Source organism: Pleurodeles waltl, chromosome 4_2, assembly GCF_031143425.1.
Source record: "Pleurodeles waltl isolate 20211129_DDA chromosome 4_2, aPleWal1.hap1.20221129, whole genome shotgun sequence".
Taxonomy (NCBI): Eukaryota; Metazoa; Chordata; class Amphibia; order Caudata; family Salamandridae; genus Pleurodeles; species Pleurodeles waltl.
Window position 1 is genome coordinate 126988699 of NC_090443.1, and position 14122 is coordinate 127002820.

Sequence of the window (14122 nt, forward strand, 5' to 3'; positions counted from 1 at the left end):
ACATCCACCACCAATACCCTTGTTTCATATGGCTGCACAACCATCAACCATCATATGACACCCCTCACAATCAGAGCGGTCCACAACCATCATCAAACAATTATAATCAAACACCGACACACACACCATCTGACACGTACATACCTATTAACATAGGGTCTAGTAGTCACTTTCCTAGCACACTGCCACCATCTGTTACTCATCCAACAATGAGTATATATCCAATAGCCCACCATTAGACAACCACACAGTTATGATCATATGCTCACACATCTACTGCCAAATACAAAAACATCAACAATCAAATACCACACTCCGACCATCACTTATGACCATGCATCCAAATGAGAACATCACACATCAATGTTAAACTGCCATACAAACACCATCATACATTAACATACCCACAATCATCAAGCCAACACATCCCCTTCAGTAACCCAAATGCCAACCATCATTTCGCCACACAATTACCATTATCCACACATACAGCCATCATCATATGCCACACATCCATGATCAGTCAACCACACACCCATCATCAGATGACAACGCACCCAGCATATGATGTCACCACACCCAGCATCATACAATGACATATCCTCCCACCACCATATGCCCACGTATCAAACAACAGATGACCACATACCCCATCATATGGCTGAGCTACAGACCCACGATCATAAGGCGACACACACAACCATCATACACCAACATACTCATGATCAGATGACACCCATCTTCACTTACGAACACACCCATCACAATAGGCCTACACTCACTATCATACGCTTACATACCCACTATTCACCACCCACACATCCACCCTCAGACACCTACACAAATACCTATCATGCAGTCATACATCCATCACCATCCACTTATGCAGCCAATATTACAAGTCCATACATCCAACATCATATGATAAAACAGCTTCCGTTATATTTACAAACAACAAGCTTAATGTGCCCACACAACCACCATTGTATGTCAACACACCCACCATCACATACTCACATGCCCAAAAGCCTAGGCCATCATACACACCACAACATTTCAACACACCCATCATCATACACCTGTGCAGTCACCACATTACACCTACTATCAGTCCACCAAACACTCATCATACAGCCACACAATCATTATCATACACCTACACAGCCACCATCAACTATCCCCACCCCCACCATCAGATGACCACCCACCATCAGATGACCACCCACCCTACATCAGATGCCCACAAACCCACCACCACACAATCATATACCCACCACCGAAGGGCCAAATTGGACATCAGTATATGTGCCACACAACAACTATCAGATAATCAACTACCCATCCTTTACTGATCACATATCTACCATCAAATAACTACTTGACCAACATAATATGTCCCCATTCCCATCGCCATATGTCAATCAACATTAGGATGCACACCCACAAATCCATGACCAAGAAACCATCATCAAATATTCATACTCACATCACAAGCCAACTCACTCAAAATCAACTGAGTAGTTACCCATCATCTGTTGTCCACACACCTACCACATGAGACCCACACATTCACACTTTTAAACACCCACAGACACACCATTATACAGCAACATTTCTACCATCTCACACCCTGACCATCATACAACCACATACCCACCACCAAATGCACAACCAAACATGGCACAACCACATACCCACCATCTTAAATAAATATGCCCACATACTCACACACAGGACCCAAGTGACCAAAGACCAGAAGGGTCTGAGACAGGTAGATAAAGATGACCAGAAGGCTCAAGACCAGGGAACCTGGATAACCAGAACTAGTACGTCTTGGAGGAACAGGACCTTATGGACCAGGAAGAATAGGAACAGGAGGACTTCAAATTACAGAGCCAGGAATAGAAGGAAAAGAGTTACGAGGACCTGAATGATCAGAACCAGAATGAGCAGTAGATTTATGAAGACGAAGAGGACAGGATCAGGAGGATGAAGAGGAGGATAGAGGAGGATCTTGGGGTTGAGGCAGAAACAAGAGAGAATAGAAGGAGGACCAGCACTATCAGGAGGATTAGGAGCAGGAGGATCAAAGACCAGACCCATGAGGACCAGGATGAACAGCTCTAGTAAGACCAACGGGAGGAGGATCAGGGCGTGTAGAGGATGGCCAGGAGGTGTAGGATGAAGATTGGGTAGATGATCCGGAGGAAAACCAGGAAGATCAGTAAGAGTACCAGGAGAAGACGGAGGATAAGAAGCAGGACCGGTATAAAGAACCTGGAACACCAGATTTCTAGGACCGGGAAGACCAGTAGGACCAGAAGACAGGGGCATGGAGGACCAGAAGGTCCTCCTGGGACTAGAGGAAAGGGAAGGAGGACCGGGTAGGACAGGAATGTAGTACCTCAAGGAGGGCCATAATGAGGACCAAGATGTGTGCCAGGAGGAAGGGAGAGCAGGAGGAGGAGGAGGCCAAGCAGGAAAACAAGACCACCAGGACTAGGAGGAGAATCAGGACCACAAGTAGAATCTGAATAGGACTACCAGGTGACAGTCTGTGTCAACGCCAGAAGGACCAATATCAGAAGGGATTGGAATAGTAGGATCTGGAGGTGTACATGAAGGACAAAGAGGATGAATTAGAGAGGAGGAGGCAGGCCAGGGGATGAGGAGGAGAAGGGACAAATTGAGGAGAAGGAGAAAGGCCTCCAGGAGAAAGAGAAAGAGAAAGAGCAGGAGGAGGAGGGTGCGAACCAAGAGGTGAGAAACGCCTGGAAGATCAGGAATAGCAAATGGACCAAAACCAGGACCACCAGGAAGACCAGGACAGGGGTCAGAATACAAAGATGACCATTATAAGTGGGAGCAAGATAGGAATGGACCTGGAGGAAGATAAAGAGGTGGACCTGAGGAGGAAGATGGCCACAGAGGGGAGAGAACACAGAATACAATGAATCTACCTTATACTTAGTAAGCATGTCATGATTTATTCATATTCACAATCAGCATCTTTACCACTGGCAGCTCTGCTCTTTGTCAATAAATTATGCATACGGATATCTAGTTGTGTAGATATTGCCGGGTTATGCTGCGGTATGAGCCCTTAGTACAATCTCCTGGGTTTGCATTTCACAGTCTTTCCTTTCCTTTCAGCAGGAATAATCCACCTAGACTTTCAGAGTGGGGAGACACGGTGGACAATACCACCCCCAGATTTGTGTGTGGAAACTGAAGAATGAACATTTGCAAACAAAACATGTCTATCTGAAACCATGTTTCACATCACCTAAGTCTCCTTGAAGCACTGTAACCAGAAGGGCAAACTGTGTGGGGGCTCTGAGAACTCTTTGCTTTGTTAAACATTTAATTTCAGTGCTTGAGTTGTCTAAGGTCCTAAAATCACCTTGTATGTCAGTGCAGGAGAGACAGTAAAGCAGGGGAAGGCAGGTTATGCTATTTTTATGTTAATGTTACTACTTGCTCAGCTGAGCTGAGAAAAAGATAGGTTTTAAAAGAGGCTCAGCACCTCAAACGAAGTCGTCTCACAGCTCCTGAAGAGTTTGCTCCTGCAGCATGACTTCATGTAGGTATGTTCTGTCAATGTGTCTAAGCTTCAGTGACTGTGGAAACATTCCAAAAAGAAAAGCACGCCTTTAAATCCAATGTCTACCCAAGTAATGTGTGTTTAGTATCAGTTTATTTTAAAGCATGATAGGTGTATGTATTGAACCCAATATACTAACACAAATTGAATAATAATAATTAATAACTGCTCACAAAGCACCAATCATTGTTATTAAATCGAAGACAGAAGGATGCAACCCTACAATCTTTAAACTCCACAATATGTAATACTGGACTCAAACCCAGAGGTGTGCGGAACTTGTGTAATTTGCTTTCACACAATAATGTGGCATTTCAGGAAATTCCCCAAAATTAAATGTAATTATGTGAAAAGGAATTCAGAGATTTAGCAATAAATTTTATCACAAAATGCTTCATTGTGTCCATTTTAGATGGAAGGGTGCATTTTGCACTACAAAAAAATAGCGCCAAAAGCACAAGTACCGCAAAGGACCACCACTCACGTTCCGGCCATACGCATTGTTCCTACACACATGAGCTATCATTTTGTCACAAACACATAACTATGCGATGTGGCATAATTATGCACTTTTGGTAAATGTTTGTAACACGCAAAACTCAGAATTACAATTATTTTGTGAATTACACAGGTATAACTGAATTTCGCCCCGTCCTACTCAAATCCTGGCTGTAATGATAGACCAAGTTGGGTGATCTATGGCCCATCTCTTCACTTCACTCTGTAACATTTTCCCTAGTAATCAGATCATTAGCATCGCTTGGTGGAAGCCTGATGAGGCCCGTGTCCCTGCGCCAGTTTTGCGGGTGCCGCCTTGCGCACCATCTTTACAGTTGCTGAATGTATAAAGAGGCGACACAGAAAAAACAACAATCGCACCTTACCAGTCACAACAATGTGTCCAATCACATTTCAATGCAAAGCATTGTTGTTTGCTTAACATGTTGAAATCTGACTTTATATGTATATGTATGTGTGTATCTATGAGTACAGATAATTATAAACATATATTTATATATACATTTAAACATACAGAGTCAGCAGATTTAAACCTTTTAAGCAAACATGTATGCATGTCTATACATATAACTATATGTGTGTGTATATCAATGTCTACATATCTACATATTTTACAGCTCAGCGCGGATGGCAGTGTGCTAATACTATGCTGAAAGACTACTGTAGAAATGTCAAAAGACTTTGTCCCTTTAGAGCTCGGCGTGGATGGCACTGTGCCAATCCTATGCTTAAAAAGTTTGCTACAAAAACAGGCATTTGAGATGAGCAGACTCAGAGTGCTGCTGGTGTTGAGGGTGCACTATACAGGAACTGCTCTCCACCCAAATTTGGAAATTACCCATAGCTCTCTGCTTCTTTCCCCTCCCTCTATCTATCTATCTATCTATCTATCTATCTATCTATCTATTGCAGCCAAGGGGGCAGTGCGGCACAACGGACTCCATGCAGACAGGGGAGTCTGTTGACAACATTATTGTTGCTGGCGTCGGTGGACTGGGGGTGCGCTGCAGGACAGGACGGTGCCTCATGTACCTCACAAGTGGTGTCTTCAGGCCACGTTGCAGGCAGCAGCGTCGGTGTCAGTGTGGAGTGTCGTCTTCGGGAAAGCCAATGCTGCAGTGTGAGCAAGGCAATGAGACTGCAGGGCCCACAGGTCACAGTGCAAGCAGTGGGTTGGTTATGGCATCAGGTGGCGGTGTCAGTGGGACCAGGGTTGCGGTGTGATGTGGGGCACGGCTCCGTGTGGTGTCGTCAGGTCATGTCACAGACAGCTGCATCGTTAATGGCGTTGCTGTGGTTTTTCTTTTGTTGCAGCACAAAACACACCAGTCCCAGTGCTGTAGGCAGATGAAGCTGAAGTCTTTGATGTAAATCCCTAAGAATTCCAAAAGGAGGCAAGCTCTACTTCAAGCCCTTGGAGAAACTTCACAAGCAGATTACACAGCAAAGTTCAGTCTTTGGCCTCTTCAAGGCAGAAGCAGCAACTGCAGGCCAACCCAGCAAAGCACACACAGCAAAGGGGCAGTACTCCTCCTCCAGCTCTTCTCCTTGGAAGAGGTTCCTCTTGATCCAGAAGTGTTGTGAATGTCTGGGGTTTGGGGTCCACTACTTATACCCCTTTCTGCCTTTGAAGTAGGTAAACTTCAAAGGAAAGTCTTTGTTGTTCACAAGATCCTGCCTTGCCCAGGCCTGGCCCCAGACACACCCCAGGGGGTCGGAGACGGCATTGTGTGAGGGCAGGCACAGTCCTTTCAGGTGTAAGTATCAGCTCCTCCCTCCCCACTCTACCGCAGGAGGCTCACCAGGATATGCAGGCTACACCCAGCTCCCTTTGTGTTACTGTCTCGAGGGAATTCTCAACAGACCAACTGTCAGTCTGACCCAGGCAAGCAGGCAGAGGCACAGAATGGTTAAACGAAAAAACGCCCATTTTCTAAAAGTGGCATTTTCAAACTGCCAATCTAAAAACCAACTTTACCAAAAGATGTATTTTCTAAATTGTGAGTTTAGAATTGATATCCATCACTGTTAGGATGGAACCCCTCTGCCAAATTCTAAATCGTCCCTCAATGTTTCAATAAGAAAATTCATATATTTACAGGTGAAGGAAAAGTTGTTTATGAATACCGGCTGCTAACACTCTCAAACCATAATCTGAAGATTGTTGGTTCTGAACATCAAACCTATAGTGAGATACAAATATAGAGGGGTTATCCACGTTGCAGTCCTACAAATGTCCTGCATTGAAGCACCACAGGCTTCAGCCCAAGGTGTAGCTATTCCTTGAGCAGATCTACCATTAACTGAGATTAGGAGACTGCATCCTTGACAAGCATATTCCATGGAAATAAATTATTTAATCCATTGTCTTAAAGGAGAGGAGGACTTAAGCACGTGTCCCAAAGAAGCCAAATTCCCCAAACGATTCTCACATTGTCTGGAGCCAATGGATCTAGCAGAGTAAATCTAAATAGCTCTGACTACAGCTAAACTGTGCCAGGTTTCTTATTCAGGAGAAGTAGAAGAAGGGTAAAAAGAAGAAATGTTAATATCCTACCTTGTCACAAAACCCAAGTCCTAAACATTTCACCAATCGGTCAGTGAAAATACATAAATAGAGAGGTTCAATGGATAAGAGTCCCATTCTCCCAACCTTAAGCCTGAGATTATGGCTACCAGAAAAAAAATACATGAAGGCCCATATTTATACTTTTTTAGCGCTGCACTTGCATCATTTTTTTACGAAAAAATCGGTGCAAACTTACAAAATACAATTGTGTTTTGTACGTTTGCGCTGCTTTTGTGTTAAAAAGCGGCGCAAATGCGGTGCTAAAAAAGTATAAAAATGGGCCTAAGTGTCAATTGGTTTAGTTTAACATCTGAGAGAGGTTCAAAGGGTGGAGACTGTGGAGCTTTAAGTACTAGAGGTAGATTCCAGGAAGAAATTAATGATTGTCTGAAGAACGTCTAATAGAAGAACCCTTTAATAGTTTGCAACCCAAACATTTCAGCAAGTTCCCCCATGGAAACCTAATTGCTTTAACTGTCGATCATTCTACACACAGAATCAATTGTGCTAATCCATGGTCAAAACTATCTTGCAAGAACTGTGGAGAACCCACTTAGGTTCACAACTTGAAGGGGCCAAGGATCTATCACAACATCATGAGGAAAATGATGCTCAGTGATGATTATAACTCTGTCTGGTAGACTGATGATGAATTTCTTGTAATGAAGCTGCAATAGGAGATGAAACAACCACGTTCTTTAAACCCCCACCTTTCAATTGCAAGGCTAATAGACCATCAACTGGCACACTGACTGGTTCAGTCGAGGGCTCACATGGGGCACAGGTCTAGAGAAAAAATCCATTCTGGTCTGTGACAGAAGGGAGCTTGCTGTGGAACTGCCATATGTTCCCTGTTCTATGAGGCAGTAGAACTTCTGCTGCCCATTTTGAACTATCCTGTGATGGGAAAGGTTTGTGGTGATGCTGCCCTAGATGTATGTGTCCTCTGAAGTTGGGAAGCTTACACAGTTTCTGCCTAAGGTGACACTTTTCTATGAAGAGGAGTGTTTCCAATACTGCTGCTCTATCTTCTAAAAAATAAAAAGGATATTTTGAGTGCATTTGCATTACATTTCCTAGCCAGTCAGAAGATTTTGTTGGGCCCCAGGCAAATACTACTTGCATAGCCCTGACCCAGAGACTCTAGTTTCAATCAGAGCTGCCCAGCTTGAGAATCATGTTATGTTCCTTCTACTACTGCATGTCCCTAAAGTATTATTTATGTTAGAGAAGGTTGAGCTGCTGCTATTCATCTTGTACCCTTACTGTGTTGTGAAGCTACACAAAATAAAATAAAAAAAACAGATTGCCAATGCTGCTTAAATGCATGATGTGAGTCTCACAAAATATGTGAGCAGAGTTTACTTTTGAATTTACATGTGAAACAAATATGTGTTTTAAAGGAGAAGTCAACTTTGTAAAATTTCAAAATATATATGGCTTGTTAAAATAGCTGTCAAGTGGGCAATTCTGGGATTTTAGCCAACAGCACTTTATATGCTCGGCTTTTGAGCTCATGATGAAAGGCAAAACTACAAGGCTGCAATGCAACAAGCTGTTTGAAAAAAATAGATGATGGTATCCTCTGTCCTACTGCAAAAGTGGAGAGTTGTGAAAGTTAGTTTCCGTCATTCTAGCTTTTTAGATCACAGCCTACCAGAAGTCAGAGCTGTCTGGTTTGTTAGAGACATCACATGGACATTTAGAAAGTTGACCTAGGAATGTATTCTGCCCATTGCTTGCCATTGGCTTTGTGGTTTGTAACTCACATTATCATGCATTCTATTTCATGGCTTTATGTTTTAGGCTGTCCAGCCTGAGTTCAGTCCTTCTATTGCCAAAACCTTACAATATCCTTCAAAGTGCTCGCTTGTGTAAAACCTGTAAATATTGTTCTTATCTCGTCACATTTGCTTTGCATTTAAAGACCAAGGCCAAATGCCAGGCCCTGTCTTCCAAGAGTGCTTGGTAACTTTTCTTTCTCTGACTTCAAAGAGAGAAAATGTATGTGACAATCTTGCTGGATACTGAGGGTAGGAAAGAGTTTTTTTCCAAGCACACAACAACATTTAAATGAACTGTGTAAGTATTTCTGAATATATCAGAATTATAAACACATAAATAAAGCACATTTTTTATTATTTCTGAAGTCTGTTGGAAACAAATACTTTAATATGATCAAAACGAATCATTAAACAAGGTGATGCAATTTCCACATATTTCCTTTGTGCACTGTATAGTTTTAATTATAAAACTTTATTTATGTGCAAATGTAATGGTCATTTCAATTGAAAATATGTTATCTGTAATGGTAGTGTGTTATCACACAATAAATACTCCATTCTACCCCACTCCACTCTACTCTGCACCACTCCACACCACTGCACTCTACTCAGCACCACTCCACTTTACACCATTCCACGCCACTTCACTGTGCACTACTCCATCGTACGCCACTGCCTTCTATGCCATTTCACTTTACATCACTCTACTCCACTCTGCACTACTCCACTCTATGACACTCTACTCTTAACCACTGCAATCTACGCCAATGTGCGATTCACAACTGCACTATAGGTCAATACACTCTATGCCACTGAACTCTACTCTGCATCACTGCACACTGCGCCACTTCTCTCTGCGGCACTCTTATCCACTGCACTCTGACACTCTACTCTGCACTACTCAATCTACGCCACTGAACTCTATGCCACTGTACTGTACAGCACCACTCTATGCTACTATACTCTGCACCCCTCTACACCACTGCACTCTATGCCACTGAACTCTGGCCTGCATTCTACGCCACTGCAGTCTATGCCATTCGTCTCTACTCTGTGCCACTGATTTCTGCATCACTCGACTCTACGCCACTCCACTATGCATCACTCTATGCCACTGCATTCTGCCATCATAGTGTATGCCACTCTACACGACTACACACTATGCCCCTCCAATACATGACATTCTCTGCTACTCCTCTCTACAACACTCCACTCTTCGCTATTCCACTCTAAAACACTCCATGCAACTCTCCTCTATGCCACTAACTTTTTGCCATGCTGAACAGCACTCTCACTGGTGAACAACATTGCTAAAACAGTTTGGCAAAGTGAATAGCTCTTGCATAAGCGGGACCTATTGGCTTTGCCAGTGCTTGTTTCTTGTAGGCAATGAAGGGTTAAACAACCCAGTGGGAGAAAGAGTGAAACAGCCCAATGGGAGAGAGAGCCTTTCCGATGCTCATTACATAATACTCCTTAGAAAATCAGCAGGGGGCATTATTTACCAGAACAAAGTGAGTAGCAACAGTGAGCCCTGTGTTACAGACACTCAGACAGAAAAAATAATGTGCTGTCACGCTCTTCCTGAACACGTCTTCAGCCTAGAATGTGGTGGCATTAGGGTGGCGCGTGTTTTTTTAAAAACGTTTTTGTTTCAATTTTTCGCAGCAAGAATTACAGCTATGTATTAATGCCCAGCAGCTGACATGCCATGCAGGGCTTGGTCACATGCCAGGTGCGGAGCTGTAGGATACACAATACATGACACAATAAAGACATATCAACAACTGATAGAGCTTATAAAAATGGTAATCAACATAAAACAAATTTGTGAACAACAAATGCAGCTTGAATAGAGTCAGCCTTACAAAAGGGGGGGTGTCAGGGTGGAGGGCCAGGGGCCAATGTGTGGTAGACGGGCCCCCATAGAGGAGAAGCGAGGAGAGGGGCCACAGCAATCCGCGTGACCACCCACCAGCCCCACCCCCCAGGAGGGAGCACTCCTTGCATAAGGTTTAATTATTCTCAGACATAGTTCCAACATCGGCCCCTGGGTCTGCGCATGGGGTCAGCATTGTCAGAGGGGTCTCAAACAAGAGGTCCAACATGGCCACCTACACATCGAGGTCCCGTGTGGCATTTTCATCAGTGTTTGGCGAGTAATTGCCTGTCCTCCACCACACCCCATTCAAGGACATCCGGCAAACACCTACAACCCGCAGGGGCTTCTGACCGTGGCCAATGTATAGCTATCCTGCTCTTGGTGAAGATCAGCCCCAGTAATGTCAGTCTAGACGAATGCGGGCCTGAAGGGAAAAGGTGGCACGTTTACAATGAAGAACACTGCACCGAAAAGTGCAGCACGGGGAGGGCTGCCACTGGACCCCATCGTTTTCAACTTGCCATGTAGCTGTTATCTGTTATTTCTTGTTTTTCTGATCACAGTAGTGTTTACTTTACTTTTGCTTTGTAAACAACTGATCCCGACTTGTGTTAGCGTGTCAGACCTTAATAAGTAAACTTACAAGGGGACGCGAATAGTTCTATGAACATTTTGACTCGCATTTAAGATGTCCTCATCATAGAGTCAGCACATGCAGATTAATAATCAATAACTAATCAGTCACATCACTAATCAATATGAGTCAGTAATTGACACACCATGACCTTTCAGTCATGAATAACCACGCCTTTGTGTAAAAGTTAGAATATTTATTTCCCTATATTAACAATGCTAATGTCACGTAAATTAATCTCAAAATCAAATGATAAACATACAGAAACAACACTGGCTCTCCGAAGCATCTAAAGAAACGCAATCTAATCAAGGCTTGTGCTACTACACATTCTGAGATTACAGTGCAAATTAATAGCAAGAATAAATGTGCAAACAATATCACATACATTTAGTTTCAGCAAAGAAACGACTTCAGATGTTATTCTAAATAGCGGACTTCATTAGTGAGCTCCCTAACTAACTTCAGATTAGAATTAGCATGTTGGGCTTCATGAAAAACAATTTAGTCAACACAAATTTGGAAAACATCTAACTATGGGTCTATCAATATATTGGGGTTGGTACCTAGAAACAAAAGCAAATATAGATGACACAAATCATTTCCTCTGTATACCTAATCCTCAGTGTGGATCAGCAAGCACTGTCAGTCTTCATCCTCAGGACATCAGTCGGTCAGCACGACATCAGGACTCAGCATTAAAGTTCAGAAAAAGGCAAAGCCTTTAAGCACCAAAGTTAAGCACATCTCTTCTCAAGACGTACAAGAAAATAATGGCGGTATCTGCTCTCTGCGCAGTATGGCTAAGTTAGATTTCCTAAAACTACTTCCCAAGTCCCTATTGGTCAAGGGATCATACGTTCACACTTTGTCCAATATAACTAAAACATCAGATCTACATTTCTACTAGTACGCGGTTCACATGGCAATGATTGGCTCATCTTGTACTGTTCTCATCCATCCTGCTCGTCAGGTAACAATATTGTTGCAGCTTATACTCCAGTCTGTATCGACATTGTTCTCCTCTGGGAAAGTCAGTCTTAAACAAGTTACATTTACTCTGTCATTCAATAGGAGCAACATCTTCTAGTAAGCAGTTCTCATGAGAAGGTCTTTTAGCTACGAGAACATTAAGACAGCGCAGTGGAAAATCACAGTTTAATTCTCTAAGCAGATATTTTATTAAACCCTTTAAGAAATGCAGTTTGACATGAGGCCGTGCAACTAGGCCAAGACCTCTGCTAAGTTAAGGCTTTCAATTAATAAAGCTAGAATGGAATGGTCTCCTTGAGTGCATAAGACTAGCACCATAAACCAACATAAGCAATAACAACACTGGTTTAACCACTGACTTTGGGTTCCGGAGTGCTGTGCTGCCCAGAATAAAGTGCTTCAACGTCTGTCTCATTAAGGGTAGTAAGCACAATCTAAATGCAAATACGGTATTACACAATACAATAACATAAATGTACATGTAACAAATGTACAGTCACACTTTACTATTTAGACCCTCAAAACGGTTGTGAAGGTTTAGGCCTCCAGATTTCTAGTTTTCCCATGCATTGATCTCTATTGATATCTGATTCAGAATAAACAACTCCTTATGCATGCAACAGGGTCAGTTTCAAGTAGTTCTCGGCTTTCAGGTATGGCTTAAGAGATCTTGAGGCTGAAGGGAACCTAATAACAAATCCAACTGTACTGTGGGATAAATGCAGCAGTTGCACTGCATCTTCACTTTGTTCCCTCCCCAGGAGATTGTTTTCTAAAGTTTTTTGTCTTTTTTAATGTGCTGCCTCGTAATGGTCCCCTCAGTGGGTTACATCGTAGTTCTTTTGTAAATTTAAATTTGGGATCAGCTTATGGATGTGCATGAATTTAAGGGATTCCATTACAACTTAGAAAAAACAAGCATGGCGAAAACAGTAATTGACGTGGTCAGTGAATGGACTTTGACATGACGTTTTCATCTAGCAGTATCATAATTTGTGTACTAAATTGAGATACGGTCTTTGGATGAAAATGTTTGTGCTGTGGTGAGCTAAAGCTCGCACGGTGTGTTATCCAGAAGACTGCACAGACTGCTGAAAACTAACAGACTCGAACAAGCTATGCAAATCTTCAAAATCTTTTTATCTTGGAAGTTGCCTTTCTAGTGGCAGGGCTCTTTCTTTCTGGGTATAGTCAAAACCAAGATGTTATGTGTTATTGTTATTACTGAGGTTCAAGCATGACTAGTAAATTGTCTTCCCGTGGCTGATTATGTCAGACTCACATTAATATTAAACAGCAAATAAAGTGACCTTCTTGGAAGAGCCTGTCTCGGATCAGTCACAATATGTATCGAAATATGCTGTGTTGTTACTCTGTGTTCTGTTGTCATGGGCAGAACTAACATCTTGTTGATCTGGATGCTTGCGAGGCCGGTACAAAGACATGCCTAACCAGCTTCTTTCCCATATTAGGTGGTGAAAGCAGAGCTCCTAGAGAACATACAAGGACAGATGAGCGAGGTGCTGGATACAGCCATGCAGGAAGCTGTGCAGTCCTACACCCAGCGACTTAAAGGACATGATGCACCCATGCCGGGCCAACAGAGCAGGTGAGAAAGAAAACTACTACGGAGCATCTCAATATCATACCCATATCTAGCTTAACAGATAAGAAACCTACTGCCCTCTTTAATCCCTTGTAATAAAAAATACACTTGAAGGAACAAATCTAAGAGTAACAGATATACAGGAGTCTGCTGATATCTAAATCCGCGCTGACCTTCTGGTATGTCCAAATAAGTGACATCAAGTAAAGATGGGACTCCCTGTACTAGATATGAGTTCTGGGACAGGGGCAACATACTCAAATAAACAAAAAAAAAAACACAGGCACCCCCAAAGCTGTGCTAGGCATTTAAACAATGCTTGTATTTAAAAAGAATTATGGCTACCAAGGAAGTAGGCTAAATACTTTCAAACTGTATTAATGAAAAAATACCATTGAACACAAGCAATATACATACTCATATATACAAACTGCAAATACATCTAAAATATAGTACAACACCCCCTTACTAGCATACACACCTCATTCTCGCCGTGCATACCTCACATATATAAAATCTCCTCAGCATATC

General features: G+C 42.6%; 1 protein-coding gene across 1 annotated transcript in view; it reads left to right on the plus strand.

The window, feature by feature from the left end:
* Nucleotides 1-14122, plus strand: part of SOAT2 (sterol O-acyltransferase 2) — a 608478-nt gene that overhangs the window by 157143 nt on the left and 437213 nt on the right. Inside the window, exon 3 of the mRNA XM_069230936.1 lies at nucleotides 13458-13594. Coding sequence (XP_069087037.1) covers nucleotides 13458-13594 — 137 coding nt within the window. The remainder of the gene's footprint in view (nucleotides 1-13457; nucleotides 13595-14122) is intronic.